Source organism: Desarmillaria tabescens (assembly GCF_030435595.1).
Source record: "Desarmillaria tabescens strain CCBAS 213 chromosome Unknown EV420scaffold_32, whole genome shotgun sequence".
Lineage (NCBI taxonomy): Eukaryota > Fungi > Basidiomycota > Agaricomycetes > Agaricales > Physalacriaceae > Desarmillaria > Desarmillaria tabescens.
In genome coordinates this window covers 470,844-487,383 of record NW_026848331.1, presented here as the reverse complement: position 1 = coordinate 487,383, position 16,540 = coordinate 470,844, and the positions used below count along the sequence as shown (strand labels likewise).

Sequence of the window (16,540 nt, the reverse complement as noted above, 5' to 3'; positions counted from 1 at the left end):
GGAGTCCGGACCGGAACCGCCGCTCACACACGCGCAGGATTCAACAAGTAGAATAAAATTGTGAGTAAACATGTATGCATTAGTGTTACAATAATAATAGAAGCTATCATGATTTTATGGGTCCGTTCTCTGCAGCATGAACTGCAGATGCAAGATCAAAGTGGAAGAAGGGAGTTTGTAGGGCAGAATCATCCTGGCTGATTGAAGGACTCGGGTCTCTATCGTGCTTCCAGTCCGCCGTCTCGACGTCTCCTTCGCGTTGTTCTGATGGTGCCTCGGCACCGTCTCGATAGGGAACAACGGCCGCGATTTCTTGGGGGACTCGCTGGCCTACACCGAAGCCACCTGCGATTAGTGCCCGGCGGATCCAAGGAGAAAGAATAGTGGCAAAGTGGAACTAAATAGCTTGTAAGGTCAAGATTTCACTAGAGAGCATCAGAAAAGACGTACCTCTACAGGGCGGTCGGTCCATCGTTCTATTTCATTCCGGGTATCGATTAGTGCTTGGACAGCAGTGGTATCAATTTGCGAGCTGTGGAAGAGAGATCAATACGTAAAAATGAGACTTGGGATTGGAAACACACATCACAGAGAAATCGAGAACGACGGCCCGTAGTAATGGAAGATTCGCGTTGGCTTCGGTAGCAGCACCGTGATCGCCTCGTTTAGGTCCAGGATCGTTCCATGCACGGTCGCTCAGCTTCACCGTGCTCATGTCCTTGCCTCTTCTCGTGTTCTCCTTCACATAGTCCACGAGAGTCGAGTTCAACTGCGCGCTATTGGGGTAGAGGAAACTCTCTTCGAACCGATAAACAACGACACCTGGAGGAGGCGGAGTGACTTGGACGTCTGCATTGGTGACGCCGTCCTTGGTCAGGGGAACAAATACTTCTCGGTGGTGCTTGAGATCTGAACCGCCATCGTTCAGGGTAACCTTGCCAAGGAAGTAACCACGAGGATGAGCGAGGCGTATGAGGAGAAGCGCAAGAGAAGTGCAGATGGACACATATATGCCATTTTCGATGGATGAGAAGATTGTCACAAGAACGGCCGCGAACCATATTACGAACTCCAAGGGAGACACGCGCCAGTAAGAATAAACCTAATAACAGAATAAGCACAGCACTATGATGAGTAAGGAGCGAACATACCTGCTGAGGAGATGCCACCAGATCAGCCACTGCGTGGATAATCACGGCAGAGAGACCAGCAGTGGGAATCCAGTAGAACGCAGGTGTCAGGCCGTACAATGCCACAATCACGACAATTGCAGTGATGATACCGGCAGCAGGGGTTCTCACGCCTGACTTCGATTTCAAAGCAGAGCGAGAAAACGAGCCAGTAGCGGGGTACGCGCCAAAGCACGAGCCCACAGTGTTCGTAACTCCTATGGCGATAAGCTCTTGATTCGGGTTAATTTTGTAACCGTTCACGCGTCCGAAGGCTTCAAGAATATTGTTAGGGACGATATCTTTGGATTACGTATGATGGGACTTACATTTAGCAATGGCGATGTGCTCCAGTAATAGAATGATAACTGCAACAGGAAGCTTGGCAGCCAAAGCAGAAACTAGGTCTGGGTCGATGTCGGGCTGCCCGACGTGTCTAAGACCACTAGGGACAGTCTTTAAGATTTTGATCGGGTAGCTTCCCTTCGCATTACGGCGGTGTCTTGTGTATAGCCATGCAGCGATCGTCAGAATAACGATAACGAAGGCATTCCTGAAAACGGAGATGAAGAAGAAGAGTCGACCTCTGCGAGGGAAACGCTTTGTGAGCTGATCGCATACGATACGGATGGAGTATAATGCGACCAATCCAGCCAGTCCCCAGGCGGCATCGAGCTTCGTATTCGGCAGTCCCTTCAAGGTATTTATGATAACTTTGTAAGTGGCCGCGCGCGTACTAGAATTTGAGGTTAACTTCGATGATGAATCAGAGAATTAGGATGCGTACTCGAAACCGGTGATACCCATTAAACCAGGGACTTGACCAGCGATAATATTGATCGCAGAACCGGTCATGAATCCGCTGACGGCCGGTGCAGGAATGAAGTCGACTATCCACCCAAGCCGCAGGAGTCCGATGCCCAAGACGATAAAACCGGCAATAAACGCGACAGTGGTGGCTATCTGAGGACCTCCCCATTGATTGGGATGTTTTTCATCGATATACTTGATGATCTCGGACACGGTCAAGGACATGACGGCGACTGGACCAATGGACACGTCTTTTGAAGTTGCAAAGAACTAGATGGCAGATATTAGCAAATTAGGTTCAGGTTATGGTAAAACAGAACATACGCAGTAAATCAATACACCAACGAAAGAAGAATATAGTCCATATTCGGGATCGAGGGTCGCAATCTATGATCCATCAGACGCATTTTCTGGAGGATAAAAACGCTACTCACCTGAGCGTAGGACATGCTCTGAGGAACAATAACCATCCCAACAGTAAGACCGGCGATAACGTCACCGGTAAGCCATCCAAGATCTGGGATTTGTTCAGTCGCTGGTTTTCTGACGAAGGGCACCGTGAAACTCACTGTATCTAGTGATCCATCCAAATATAGGGAACAAGCTGACAAAGTAATCCACCACCTATAATCAAATAAATGAGTACGATTCAACATCAGAGAGATGTATACATACCCTTTTACCGGGGTTCGTGGTGTACCGGAGTACATAGTCTTTCGAGGAGACAACTGGGACAATCTCCTCCGGATATCCGATGATACGTTTACCAAGTCGTTTAGCGGTGCTGGTCATGATGCTGACTTGACCTCGGGGAAGGCGTTTCTAAAGCTGCTGTGTCTCTGAACTCGGCGCTAAAAAATCACAGCGTTATAGTTAGCTCCGGTATGCTCTGAATGAATAAAACGTGACGTACAGACTTCTCACGTAAAAAGAAGAGTCAATTGGACAGAAACGTCGAAAAGGAAAGTCGGTAGCGACAAGTGGATGGGCAAGCCATTTTCAAGAGTATTTTTGAGGCTCAGTAATCGCGACATTAGGTGATCACTCCGCCCAAGGATTGCGCAATGCGGAGTCTGAATGACACCACGCGTGAATTCGAAAATTCAGTTGATGCCATTGGCGAATGTCGACGCGATTGGGCCCTGGTATGTCGCTTTGTCGCTGGCGGGCCAGGAAAGGCCAGGAAATGGGCTGGGATCGACGTCCAACAATGTGGACTGTAAAAGACCCGCTCGGCCCCTTGATTTAGGAAAAAAAGTTTCTAAACAAGGTAATAGCCGCGAAGCCGATCATGTGCACCACGCTTCCTTGAGCTTAGCATAGTCTTCGAAAGAAATCATTCAGTCGTACTATAGGGATAGTTAAAAGAAAAGGAGATTGTAAGCGTCTACAACGATAGTAGATCGTCACGAGAACCGAAGTACTTCGACTAGCAGCTCAATACTGGTACTTAGAATCTAACATAGGACCAAACCACCCGCTCTACTATTCGTATGACCCTATAGGCGATGACGTGACAATTCATGAAGTCCAAAAGTCGTGCTAGCATGTTGCCTGAAGTTTGATCGATGGACGATCCCGAGTCCGCAAATGAATACATCAGGAAGGCTGGGTTCGTTAACTTAAACTTTTCGATAGAGAAAGACGCAATGCAACATCGATACCTCGTCAGACTTACTGAAAGGTGCTCTGCGGGCAATACTCCACAACATTCGACGTTCAAACGTCAAAAGCGGGCAGGTAGTCAGGAACACGGATGTTTCACCACTAAAGAGTACTAGAGCAAGTGGTGAATACCAGAAGGAGCTCCACCAATCTCGCCCCAAAATAAAGACCAATAATAAGGTAGCATCTCGTTCCTTAGAAAGAATCGGGACTGAATGCATGAGGCTGGGAATGGTCAGGCGGATCTCGACATATATCCCTGAAAAATTACACGTGAATTCATAGATATTCGTTATACATACTCCTCGGTGTCCTAGTCATATTATCCTGGACCGTGGGGTATAATGCAATATCCGATATACTCCTAGAAGAGGAAGGCCAGGAAGAACCAGACATTCCAAGATCGTAACCGAGAGATTTCTTCGAAGGTGACCGGTAAGAATACACAAAATCTTCTAAGATGAAAACCAATGTGGATAGAGCCCCGCTGAGGAACAGCATTTGCTGGAGGTCGGAAGCTGTTGGCTGTTAAGGCAACAAAAACCCGTCTCGGCTTGCGCCGTTCCATGTGTCGCTCAGAATGTAGCGCAATAAAGAGTAACCCTGTCTGTAAGAGATGTGGCGTATTTAGCGCAAATATATCAGGGGAAAGGACCCGTAAAAATCGTCGTTCCTTCACCCCTATGGTGCTAGGAAGACAACTCCATCGGGGTACCGCCTGCCTACTGTTGAGTCTGGCTTACAATACTGGAAATGAAAGGCACCGACAATGGACCTTTCGGGTTCGTTAGCGGTCATAGCCGTAGATGTAGAGGCGAAGCAAATCGTTTGAAAATCGGCAACAAATCTCAATAGTAGTAGAAGGACCCAGAGTAGGCGGAGAGAGAGCAGCGGTTTCGTCGGCCGATAGAAATGCAAATCCTCGATCAACCATCGACCTGGCTGGACCATGTGTTGCACAATGCACCGTCGTCCTCGGTGGGGATAGGAATACTTGGTCACCGTTGTTGTCTGAGGACTGGCCACAGACCCCAGAAGCGCAATACAGCTAGAGCTCCTCTCGCAAGACAGTTGAAGCGGAAGTCGGGCATAGAGGGAGAAGCTTTAACCAGTGAAGTTGCTGTGCGGACACGATATTCTCGGGATTTACAGACTTTCGTCACCTGTGGATTAACCCCGTTGGAAGCGAGGCCTGAAAAACCAGTTTGGTCAAACCAGTATTCATACTAGGACTGGAGGAAGGTAGAGCATCTCACCACCGTGTGGCCACCCTTTGGATATTCACCGTTCTTTATCGAAACATGTCATAGGAGTTGTAGCCGACGGTAAGCAAGCCATATCGTTCCAGTAGGAACAACCGGCTCAAAAACTTGTACTCGCTAGAATGAGCGGATGCACAAGAGGAAAGGTATTCCGATTTCAAAAGAACTCTGTCAACGTAGTCAATTATGTTTTCACTGGCTCGCAGATATTTTACCTGTATTCTCCAAAAAAGATGATCAAGGAGTTGTGGTCATCGCACTTGGCGTGAAGTCACTAGGTACCATAATATGACGTGGTCGTAGATCTAGAGTTGGGCTTAAGGGCAATGAAACTAAGTTCGTACCAATTTGACACGAGGAGTTGGTAGCATCAGGACCAAATTTTCAGCTATCTTGGGTTCAAAATCATCTGGAAATAGGGCCACTCGCTTTTATCGATCAGGCTATAGCAGCGTTCGTGTACCTTTGAAAGACTGAAGAGAACCTGGAACTTTGACACGTGCCAGGAAAAAAACAATTCACAGATATCGGCCCGGGTTTCCGGGTTTCTTCTCCTTACCGGATCGTGTTTGCCTTCCTTTCTTTCCGTGTATGAACTTACAGATTCAGGCCATCGTTAACTGGAGGAAACAATTTTTCGTTCACAGAAACTTGGACAAGAAGCTTTTCCTTCTGATTTCCTACCGGAAGTCGATACTATTTTTGTGGATGATACGACCCTGAGCAGCACTATCCTCGCGTACGTAGATCATCGATGGTAGTCCTACTTATCGTCTCCCAGGCATTTTCTTCGAATTCAAAGTCGCATATTTATCCCGTCATGCTTTGTAGGCTCCAATATCTGAAAGCACTTGGTAAACTGCCATTGTCGACAGGTCCACAGATGACTTCGTATGAGGGCGGTCTATATCTCAATTACGGCCCCATCCTTTTTTACCCCGGCTCTGGAAGGCACTTCTTTCACGCAACTGGCTGGATAGGTCCGATGGGATATACAAGATGGACGGGAACCGCGAAAGGCACGGATTACGATGTTGCAGGTGAGAGTGACTTTGGCGGATCATGGGTATGTTCTGTCCTAATTCTAAAGAACTACCTGGCTCAAGAAAGTTCAACAGCGACGTCTCTCCAAGAATCTTCGGTACTACAGTCTTTCTTTCTAAACTTAACTTTCGCTTGTTAGACACTAGCATGATCTACCTCAATCACGGGCATGTTTTTTTGACTAAAATGCGCCTTCTAAATGTACCTCAGAATACTAAAGTTGGTCATTAGGCACTTCACTAAAATGACCTCCTCTTACGATACTCTCTCCATCTATTGATGGAAAGAAGAGGAATAATCCTGGTTGTCATGCTCCTAAGAACGAAGCTACCGCAGTCCTTACTGGATGCCAAGTGTATGACAAGAACGACACTTGTTGACAAAGGCCGCGAGTATTTAATGTAGGTAGGGGCCTATGCGAAGAAGTCGGAATTGCTTTATCTTGGGGGTGGTCTATAAATAAATAGTGGTCACATCTTGCACACAAGGGATATGTTTGTAGATTGATATTCTAATCTCCCCCCTCAACGCTTCCTGTAAAACCAACCATAGTCATCCTCCTAACTTTCAACATACTAATCCCTGAACCTACGAAGCACCGTCGTCCTGGCTAAGGCTAAAGCCTAGGGATAACACCGTCACGATTCGGCCGATTGAGAATGTTTAAAATTTGGGCTGATACAGCGTCAGGGTCTTCTTGGACCACCTGGGGAAGGTGTGAAGAAATGGGAAATGGTAAGATGATTTAAAATGCTCACCAGGTGTCCTCCCGAAGAAATCCTCGCAACAGAGGCTGGCTTTCGGGCTTTAGATAAATCAGAAAGGCTGTCTTGCGAATATTGCGGACTGAATTCCGATGCTCAGAGTTGAATAAATCAATGTCAATGCCCTATAACGTACACGAGGCTGTCCTTTTTGCCGTAGATGATATGGATTGGGATCGTTGCGCAAACTTTTTCGATCTGCTCAGCAGCATCGAAGGTCGGTTCGAAATCAATGAAACCACCCGATTCGTGGCGTTTGTCACATTTCGTGGTGACTGAATCCAACGGATGTTCAGGGTCCAGTGGGCGAAGACCGTGATTCTAGTGATAGGTAAACAAAGATCAAGATGGACAACCTGGAGGAATGCACTAACAACGTGGATAACCACAATTCGAATATCCCATGTCTTCCATGGCGCGCGCTTCACGAAGTATTCAAATGCTGCTTTCCGGTTATCCCAGATGCTACGCTGTGCAGCTATAGCCTTCGTTAACATCGCAGTCTGGCGCTCGCGATCCTTTATATTCGCTTGGAATACATGCCGATCGATCATCGGCGGTTCGACCAATATGATACTCTCGTACGGTGACGTACTAGAAGAATAACACTTGGTGGAAAACATGCTAGAAAGAGCATCTAGTATGAAGAATTAAAAATAGGTGCAGAAAAACACGTACGCAGCTGAAGCTCCGGCAGAGTGTCCGATTACGACAATACGCTCGCCCCGCAGGCGATTCTCCACAAATTCTGCGACTCCACGGGCCCAGTCCGAAATCGCTAAGGGTCCAAGCTTTCCATCAGTATTGACTTCATTGATGTAAGCAGGCCTTACAGGGAGAGAAGCCGGCGATCTCCTTGGCATTCAAGAGCGCCGATTCGCCATGACTGAGTGAATCAAATGCCCAGCATTCTTTAACCTCTTGTGTAGCACTGAATACGTTGGCGATAACAGGTTCCCAATGTTCCTTGTCTAAAACACGTGTCAGGCAAGACGTCAACGAAGACCAGTTATGAGCATGTACGTGCGCCGGTTGCGTGTAGAAAAATCAGGACATTTCCGTCGTTCCTAGTAGAAGCAGTAGGTGTGTAACGCTTCGCAGCCATCTTAAGGTGTACCCCATTAACGACGCAGGCCGTCTTGAGAACAACGGCTTCAACAATGAAGGCGGAAAGAGACATGTCGGAAGATTAGAGCGCTCCTTCGCTTGAACTTCCCATAAATATGTACTCTCCGGTTCTTAAAGTCGATTTGATTCCCGGTTGTCGCGGTGACTTCGCCGTTCGGAGTCGGCATCATCCGGTCGTATACTTATTGGCGCCTTCGGCAACCGAACCCCCTTTGAATCCGAGTCAGGCCCGAGGCAGAAGTGTGCCCAAGGTAAATTTTTGGAATACATCGGCGTCTCGCGAGGTCATCAGGACATAAGGCCTAGGCAACGTCGGGGGTCAGAATCAGAATCAGAAGCCATAGATAATAAAATGATCCAAGGGACCACGTACGTATTGCTAGTCCCACGATTTTCGGTGTCCAGCCTCAGCGACTCAAAGACGTTGAGCTCGAAAACCACGGGCTTTGTTCGCACTCGGCGCATCCAAAGCTACAGTAGATTTAAACCAAGGCGACTGGAACCGTACATAGAAAACATCATAAGTTAACTATATTAAGCATCGTGCAGATGAACGCTACACCTAGGCCTCGGAACAATGCGGCATTGGAACGGAGAAGGATGGCTGATACCCGTGTCAAGTGCATACGTTGAGGTAGGATAACGAAGATGCACACCTTGTTACACCCGTAGTATAGGATATTTCCGGACAGTATTCCGAACCTGTGTTGAGGTCAACGGGTTTTAGGATGTTGAAGCAAGCGAGTATATTGGCGATGTTAAGAATGACAGATGTTTCGGCGAATCCAGCACCTGTTGAATGTGCCTCTGTTAGGCGATTAGCCCGAAAAGAGATCCATACTAACCAGGGCAGACCCGTCTTCCGAAGCCGAACGCAAGCTTCCGTGGGTCCATCTCATTTCTTGTAAGAAACCGACTGGGATCAAAAACATCTGGATCGCTTATACACTGAAGGATCGCGACATATTGCCCTAAACATCCTTCAGTAAACACAGCGTCAGCCAAAATGGCAGAGCTCACCAGATATTTGCCATTACTGTACTATTTTTCGGAATCCTGTACCCTTCATAGGTGTCTTCTCGGATGACGCGATGAGGAAGGCCTTGCTCACACAAAGATAAATGTAAGCCATAGTATGGCACTCGGTGTACACGTACCAAGTCTAGCTGCAGGAGAATATCGTAATATCTCTTTGAAGAGGGCAGATATATAAGGAAGAGAGAACTGGTCGTCGATGTTTGGAAGACGATCGTCGCCTAACACAGAATCGATTTCGTCTTGGGCCCCCTTCTGTACGTCTGGATATTGCATCATTAATGCAATGAAAGATAACATTATTGAAACCGTCTGCGAAAACGGTTACCAAAATATCAGCGCTGCTGGGGGATAAGGCTTACAGTATCTGCACCTCCAGCATATAAAGCAGATGAACACCAGCTTATTATACGTTCCTCGTCGTCATCAACATAATGCCCATCTTGCGGCTGAAGGTGTTGGGATGTAAATGATTCCTTGGCGTTGCCATTTGCCTGCGTGACTTTAGCACTTTACCAATGAACCGTTGTCAGTCTACTCGCCATCTGTTGTTTCGTCCATTTGAGCGGCACCTGATCAATCGCCTTCATACGCTCACGAACGGAAAACGCAAATCTCTTAAAGTGCGCCCCCGGCATCCAAGATGGAACGAATCGCACTTTTCAAATGTGAGATTAGCAATAGATGATGAAAGTTTCGCGTCATACGTACGGAAAGGCATCACTTCGATTAACCACCGACCAGGCTGAACGACCTGCTTGTGAAGGGCGAACGCCTCCTCCATGAGCGAAACAAAGTAGTCGTCATCGCTGGTAACCGGCCAACCATAAGCTAGGTCTAATACGACTGCGCCAGCATTCCTAATTCATCATGAGAAAGAATAGACCCAGAGTAGATGTCCGTTACCTTCGAAGATGTTTCGCATAACTTTCTGGTGTATGCAGAAGTCCGTCTAAGAGTATATGTAGTTCCCGCTCCAAGATACCCCGATAGGATTGCACTGCTCTCGGATTGAGACCCGATTGAAGTATTCGTCGATATATTTTATGATGAGGGTGTTGCGAAGAGACTGAGAAGACAGACATTCCGCGTTCAGCCAGTTCGTTGTACATCCATACTACCGGTCTGTCCGAATATATATTAGAGCGATGTTCAAGAACATCTAAAGCAGCTTCGACGTTGTTCAATACTACAAAATGTCGTCCGAAAATTCTATAGTGAATTATTGCACTCCCTGCGAAACTCTTGAGACAGAGGCCTAACAACAGTAGAAGCAGTCGTACCGTATTGTTTTGACCACATAGCGAAAGTATTCCAAGGTGAAACCCTTGGTAACTGGTGGACATTTCCTGAGAACATTTTCGCCGGAGGTCCTGGGGGAAGCCTGAGTAGCCGAGCCCTGTGTAGCACTATAATGGTGCCCGGTAGCACCAAGGCTAACAAGGTGAACAGTATGAGTCCAACAAACATCAAGTTATCCAAGCACAGCAAGCTAAGAATCTTGATCATGACTCATGAGTGTGTCGCCGTGAGAGCAAACTACAGTGAAGTGAATCGCATGGCGGCGATTGTAAGAATTCGGTTATAAGCTACGTAACCGGAATTCGCCGTATCACTGTATCAGCCGCTTTTTACCGTTTATATTACTTAGTAACTATCTAGTGCTTAGTTAGATGTAGAATTGGACCGGCCTGCCAGTGGCCAGCCTCGTTTCCAGATCACCTATTAGTAATCGTTTGGTTTTATAATTGATGTGATTAGCTTCGGTTATCCCTTGATCATCCTATCAATTATAAAAGTTCTTATACAAGTAGTTCCAGGTCTAACCATTATGCGGAAGATGACATCTTCAAGGTTCAGATAATTGATATCACAAGACTTTTTTTCCCGACCTTCATTATCGACAAGTTCACCAAGTATTAGGCCAAACTACTAGTACAAGCTACAAATCAGACGGTCTCGTTCACCACCGGGTGACCACTCTCTGTAGTATTTACACCCTGGTCTCGGCCACTACTAGTAATCTGTATTCTATCTCCGTCACTCTCCTGGTACGATTTAACTCCGGCTTTCAGTGTCATGGTCCTGTCATAACTCGACTGAGGTTCAGTCTGGACAAAGGCCGCAAAGTCCAGACGACTCAAAGCATTGTGCGGGTCATTCTTTTGGTATCGGGCTAATGCCGCACGTAATAGGACGACAGAGAACGTAATTGGGATAATTTGCCCGATCTACCAAAAAAGTGGGATTAGTGAGGCGAGTTTTAGATACCTACATACAGAGAACCGACCAGGTCAATAACAAGATATGCTGCATTTGATTGACACAAGTACGTTGCAAGCATGGCGACGAGCGCTAGGGAGTATAGTGCACCGCATTCAAAGATCACCAGGATGATGGGATAGAACGAACTCCTCGAAGTGTGCGTGGACATACTACTGAAGTACTTTACAGTACGTTTATGGGCTATCCACAATTTAGTCGCCAAAATGACTAGGAAGGGGAGGTTAGCAAGCACACACCCCGGTTAATATGCTTAACTTACATGTTGCCGATATATTGGTCACCAGAGCGACGGAGTAAAACGATACGACCCACTGCCCGGTCTGGTGGACAAATATTACGTCTTGACTCTTTATCTCAGTCTTTCTTGCTATAGACCAGATGGTGTGTACCCCTGCCACTAAGAAAAATCGGGTGAGGGCCTTCGAAGTCATCGACAATGTCTGTCTTACCAACTGTTCCAATCCAGCCGAGAACTGGGAAGGCGATGATCAAGATATTTTGCCAGACAATGTAGCAACGATATATCTATGAGCAGCGTTTATTCATAAAAACGAAATGCTTAAGAAAACACCGTACAAGAATGCCATCGGCCAAGAGAGTCTCCAAAAAGTACACCGTATTCTTGAAAGTGAATTTGGTGCTGTCAAGAAAGTACGTATTAGTCCCCTTGGGACCCAATGAACCCTTGATACGCGTAGATCCCGTCTGCAACGAGATGCTGGTGTCTTGGTCAGTTGAGCGTTGTGATGATGACGAGTTGAGTTCGCATACAAGAGTACTGAGAATAGCCAAGGCGCAGACTCCTACGAGAGTTACTATTGAAAGTTCGTGTTTGTTCCGCTCACGGATTAGAGCCCAGAGTGTAACGGAAATCAGCAAAGCAGCAAAGCCTAAGAAATGTTGTTATCGCAGGACTCGATACGAAGGGTGCGATCGCAATACATACCATAGAGGACAGATTCGACTATAATAGCGATAAATTCAGCTGCCTCGATCGAGAGGGCCATAATAAGTGTCGAGCGAGAAGAGAGATATCTTCAATCTATGCAGCTCCTGTGGGCTTAACTATGCTTCCCTGAGATATCGCCACAAAGCAAGATTGCAGGCACCAAGGAACGAAATATCGGTGAAGTCCGAGAGATGTCGAAAGCCGGGATAAAGAAGGAAATTAAGTAACGAACATCCAACGAACACCTTCGAGGAGATTCGCAGAGGTATAAACCACATTGCTATGCATCATGACTCCGCTACATTGTATCCGGCCATTTCAACACTCCATATGACTCTCGCGCTCATCAACCCATACTTGATGTGAAAAGAGAAGGACTTCGACCTTTCGTTCCCACGATTGCCGGCACGGTAACCACGATTGACTCGGCATAGCATAGAATGCAGTAAGTATCATCACACTCGCTGATCCCCTGGTCCCCCTCGTCCTGAATTTCGGGTGTATCACGACCGTACACTGACAAATTCGCAGCTTGTGTTCAGCACATGAAAGGCGACGTGGAATGGTATGATCGGGGATCAGGGGTGGACATAAGGAATCTCCCGAGATCCAGCTCCGTTCTTGCGTCGCAAGTCTCGCACTATATCATCCCTTTATCTGTACTTGAGCATTCTGATGAAAACATCATCAGAAACGCAGTTACTTACTAAAATAATTCTTCAAATTCTGATGGCATCACAACCCATCTTCCAAGCCACACGACGACGCAAATCTTGTGGATCGACCTATTTCTCCGTGATACATACAAGTGTCGGTTTGGTGACTCGGAAGTTTTGTTGGACGATGAGCAGGCAGTTCGTTGTTTCTGTTGAAGTTGATTTCGGCTCTAAAATCCCGGAAAACGCTGCCGGCTATCGCCGCAGCATGCGCGCGGCGCCTTCCAGAAGTTTCAAAAGAAAAACACTCACTCTGAGGCTCGGAGACTTCTTGCTCAGTGCTGGACTTGGGAACGGAGACGTCTGAATAGGATCGACAAGTCACCGTCCATCAGAACAGCTCCGCGTCAGTTTATTTCCTACATATTCCAAATTTATTTTGCTGTTGCCATATCTTTAGTCCTTTCTAGAGTCGGGACCATATCGGCAACAAACCCTACCAGTGGGAGACCTACTTATAGGTGCGAAGAGTTGAACGTTAACATTACCAGTTACCCCCACTAACCACCATATGACGTCTAAAGCTCATTCTGCGTCAGGCTCTTCATTACAATTTAATGGGGAGCCTTCGCTTCTGTCTCTTCCGTCACTTTCTTCGCTTTCGGCTGCTTATGGTAAGAGACTTAAACGTAGATGTTTATTGCTCCATCCAATGTCGTTATCCATCGACAGCAAAAGCCGTTCTATTGTCGTCCCTGGGTCAAGGTCTCCGTCGGGGCTCACTAATCATCTTCGACGAAGGAAATTCTTACCGTTTCGGCAACTTAGTCCCGGGCGGAGACGCAGATTCCGTCGTTATTCAAGTGAAGTCCCCAAATTTTTGGACTCGGATCTATCTGAGTCATGACCTTGGGTGTAAGCTTGTTAGCCAGGAGACCGTCGTCCGTTATATGACCTTAACTTGGTGTTTTAGTTGCTGAAGCTTATATGAGCGGCGACTTCGAAGTCGGCAGCCTCAAAACAATGCTTGCTGTCTGTCCCTTTACATCTATCCGCGTTCACTCCGCTGACGTCAATTTAGTTGTGGCTAGATAACCGTACCCATCTCAGCGAGCTTTCATCCTTTTGGAATCGCTGCTCAGTCGTTCTGTCATCTTTATATATACGTTATCTTGGCCAGTCCTTGAGTAATGCCAAACTGAATGTCGTATGCATTTATCACGCTGAGGGTGTATCCGGCTCTTAAGCTTATATCTGTGCAGATTACAGGCTACGACGTCGACAATGAATTCTTTAAGGTGAGTGTCCTCATGTCTAATCCGACAGATTTTGCCCCTCACACCTCCCTAACAGTCCTTCCTAAGCCGTGATATGACTTACTCATGTGCAATCTGGCCCGAAAGCGCAGGCGGCGTCCGCGGAGATCTAACAGACAAATGGCAGGAGGAAGACTTGGAAGTAGCGCAACTTCACAAGATCCGTAACCTGCTAAAGAAGGCCCGGCTCCGTCCAGGAGATCGTCTATTAGAGTTCGGTACTGGTTGGGGAGCTCTTGCAATCGAGGTTAGTGTTAAGTGTCAAAAACTATAACAATCGGCTGATAGTAACTCAGGCGGCAAAAATGGGATGCGAAGTAGATACGCTGACGCTGTCTGTGAACCAGAAAGCGGTTGCAGAACAAAGAATAGCTGCGCTATCATTGCAAGAACGAGTGCGTGTCCACCTGCTGGACTATCGGAAGATGCCAAGTGATTTCGAACACGCGTTTGACGCGTTTATCAGCGTCGAGATGGTGGAGGTCAGTCGCCGTTCCATTCAATTGTATGCAACCGTCATGACAATGGACTTGATAGGCAGTCGGTGCCATGCACCTCGGGAACTTTTTCAAGATTCTTGACTGGGCGCTGAAGCCTCGCCGTGCTGCTGCTGTCATCACGGCTACGACCCAGCCCGAGTGGCGTTTTAAAGTTTTTCAGTAAGCAAATGTCGTTCAGCCACAGGCTGTGCCTGCGCCGTACTTATCTTTCCCATGAAGACCGGACGACTATGCCAGACGATATCAGTGGCCCAATTCTTTTATTCCCTCTGCGACATATTTCCTGCAGGTTGCTGAAACTGCGACTCAAGGGCGTCTCGCTGTCGAGAGCGTAGAGAACTTTGGATCTCGTGAGTACTTCCCACCCTAGAGGACAATGCATGTTCATACATAATTTTCTTTTCGATTATCCTCGGACACTGCGTGAATGGGGAAGGTGGACCTTTTGCTGATCATTGTTATTCTACGCTGACTATGAGAGCGTTTAGACGTTTTTCACGGAACTGGGGAAACGAGGAGGTTATGGCTTCACTGACGAAAAGCCAACCACAGTTATTGAGGGTGCCAGGCGCCCTGGAGGCCTTCAAACGCAAATGGGAGTATCTGTGGGTGTACGCGGAAGTCGGGTACGCTCGTGCGTATACGTCAATGCATCATTTTACATTCATGCGTCCCGTAAGTAATATCCGCAACCCTGCTCACAACCCACCAACTTAAGCTCTGCGTAGGAGTTTGTCTCTGTTCCTTGCGATTGATACTACTCGGATGATCTGCCGTCACAGAGATGTAGAGAAATCAAGATGTGGATGGGAAACAATGGCAACAAGCATGTATATCTCATGGTAACTTATCGATTCCCTCGCGGCGGAATTAGGGATGACAATATAGTAGGGTAGTCATAGTATCATCAGAGATGATAGAAATCCTTGGTTCATCAGAAATTTTAGAACGTACTTACAATTGGACGGGAGAGATTCAGGTGGATTTACTTAAAGGGTGAAAGTGACAAAGGAAACAGCGGATCAAAAACAGAACCAATGGTTACGATATAGACAGATCCTGACAGATCTCTCGCTCTCGAATGTGTTCGAAGGTTCTTGGAAGTTTGCGTCAAGATGGATAAGATAAGATATATTTGTTCGTGTGACGCCATCACCTAAGACCGAGAAGAAGGCTAACGTGACTCAACACGAACAGTCACCGGCCATCGAGATGGTGTTAGGCGTCATTGGTATCGCAGCCGGAGGCGTCGCAATACCACTTGCTGCCTCTGGAGTAGCTGCCTCCGTTGCTAGCATCGCACAAGGTGCTGGAGCTCAACAGCAGGGGAAGGCCGCTTCAAAACCTGCAAAGCCGCCTGATCCGGACGACCCTCGACTCAAAAAGTTCACCCTCATAGCCCATTGCAATGAGGATTCACCATTAAAGGATCAGGTAGAAGGCAAGCAAGTAGTCTTGCGTAATCGAAAGGTGTGTCCATCTAGCAATATCCTTCGCCGAGAAACTGAGTCCTTTGCAGCTGTATCTTGATGATCAGGATTCTTCGCAGCGAAAATTTGAGGATGGACATGGATTCAGCGGCTTCTATGTTGATTATCCTTGGAATGACAAGCCGCGAGGGCTTGTCAGCACCATCCGACCAGATCCGCCGGAGCTGAACTGGATATATGTGAACAGAGATACGATGTTGGTGGAGCATGGAGGCAAGACACAGAGTCTTCCCCACCTGGTAGGGCCTTGGGACTGGACAGAGAACAAAGAAAGGCTATTGTTCGAGGGCTGGGAGGGCTTTGTGGTGATGGAAGAAAGCGAGGGTGGCTGGCTTTTATGTTACGACCGAGAACAGGACCATTTGGCTAGTATAAGAGGTGAAAAGAGAGTGCTAAAATGCACCCTGGAAAGAATAGTATTAAGTCCGCCCGTAAAATAGAAAAACATTACGAGCCTGTCGTGATG

General features: G+C 47.2%; 7 protein-coding genes across 7 annotated transcripts; 2 read left to right on the top strand and 5 right to left on the bottom strand.

The window, feature by feature from the left end:
* Nucleotides 1-2,944, bottom strand: EV420DRAFT_704117 (sulfate transporter family-domain-containing protein). The gene is made up of 11 exons (XM_060483160.1): nt 2,893-2,944; nt 2,655-2,830; nt 2,549-2,603; nt 2,414-2,496; nt 2,304-2,366; nt 1,957-2,249; nt 1,499-1,905; nt 1,152-1,444; nt 585-1,102; nt 451-532; nt 1-397 (listed from the first exon to the last, which is right to left on the bottom strand). The coding sequence occupies exons 2-11, from the start codon at nt 2,769-2,771 to the stop codon at nt 107-109; spliced, it is 2,202 nt and encodes a 733-aa protein (XP_060327874.1). The 5' UTR covers nt 2,772-2,830; nt 2,893-2,944; the 3' UTR covers nt 1-106.
* Nucleotides 2,945-3,852: 908 nt separating this feature from the next.
* On the bottom strand, nt 3,853-4,377 carry EV420DRAFT_1559908 (uncharacterized protein). The gene has a single exon (XM_060473794.1). The coding sequence runs from the start codon at nt 4,143-4,145 to the stop codon at nt 3,924-3,926; it is 222 nt and encodes a 73-aa protein (XP_060327873.1). The 5' UTR covers nt 4,146-4,377; the 3' UTR covers nt 3,853-3,923.
* Nucleotides 4,378-6,280: 1,903 nt separating this feature from the next.
* On the bottom strand, nt 6,281-7,416 carry EV420DRAFT_1559902 (uncharacterized protein). Its single transcript, XM_060473793.1, has 4 exons — nt 7,089-7,416; nt 6,851-7,035; nt 6,709-6,796; nt 6,281-6,656 (listed from the first exon to the last, which is right to left on the bottom strand). Exons 1-4 carry the CDS (start codon nt 7,335-7,337, stop codon nt 6,567-6,569), a joined length of 612 nt encoding a protein of 203 aa, XP_060327872.1. The 5' UTR covers nt 7,338-7,416; the 3' UTR covers nt 6,281-6,566.
* An 835-nt stretch (nt 7,417-8,251) lies between these two features.
* EV420DRAFT_1702377 (cytochrome P450) lies at nt 8,252-10,347 on the bottom strand (the record flags this gene model as incomplete). The annotated part of the gene is made up of 11 exons (XM_060479511.1): nt 8,252-8,446; nt 8,499-8,634; nt 8,688-8,758; nt 8,790-8,813; nt 8,863-8,944; nt 9,000-9,189; nt 9,240-9,319; nt 9,416-9,535; nt 9,589-9,737; nt 9,784-10,111; nt 10,161-10,347. 11 exons carry the CDS (start codon nt 10,345-10,347, stop codon nt 8,377-8,379), a joined length of 1,437 nt encoding a protein of 478 aa, XP_060327871.1. The 3' UTR covers nt 8,252-8,376.
* Nucleotides 10,348-10,826: 479 nt separating this feature from the next.
* On the bottom strand, nt 10,827-12,170 carry EV420DRAFT_1645997 (uncharacterized protein; the record flags this gene model as incomplete). Its single annotated transcript, XM_060477846.1, has 6 exons — nt 10,827-11,108; nt 11,168-11,370; nt 11,423-11,560; nt 11,613-11,688; nt 11,740-12,053; nt 12,110-12,170. 6 exons carry the CDS (start codon nt 12,168-12,170, stop codon nt 10,827-10,829), a joined length of 1,074 nt encoding a protein of 357 aa, XP_060327870.1.
* A 1,269-nt stretch (nt 12,171-13,439) lies between these two features.
* EV420DRAFT_1311790 (CFS1-like protein) lies at nt 13,440-15,738 on the top strand (the record flags this gene model as incomplete). Its single annotated transcript, XM_060468582.1, has 11 exons — nt 13,440-13,683; nt 13,742-13,800; nt 13,850-13,975; nt 14,031-14,066; nt 14,122-14,331; nt 14,381-14,566; nt 14,622-14,743; nt 14,804-14,934; nt 14,957-15,020; nt 15,073-15,259; nt 15,313-15,738. The coding sequence occupies 11 exons, from the start codon at nt 13,440-13,442 to the stop codon at nt 15,337-15,339; spliced, it is 1,392 nt and encodes a 463-aa protein (XP_060327869.1). The 3' UTR covers nt 15,340-15,738.
* Nucleotides 15,739-15,796: 58 nt separating this feature from the next.
* EV420DRAFT_1274060 (uncharacterized protein) lies at nt 15,797-16,514 on the top strand (the record flags this gene model as incomplete). The annotated part of the gene is made up of 2 exons (XM_060467807.1): nt 15,797-16,054; nt 16,104-16,514. 2 exons carry the CDS (start codon nt 15,797-15,799, stop codon nt 16,512-16,514), a joined length of 669 nt encoding a protein of 222 aa, XP_060327868.1.
* Nucleotides 16,515-16,540: the final 26 nt, after the last annotated feature.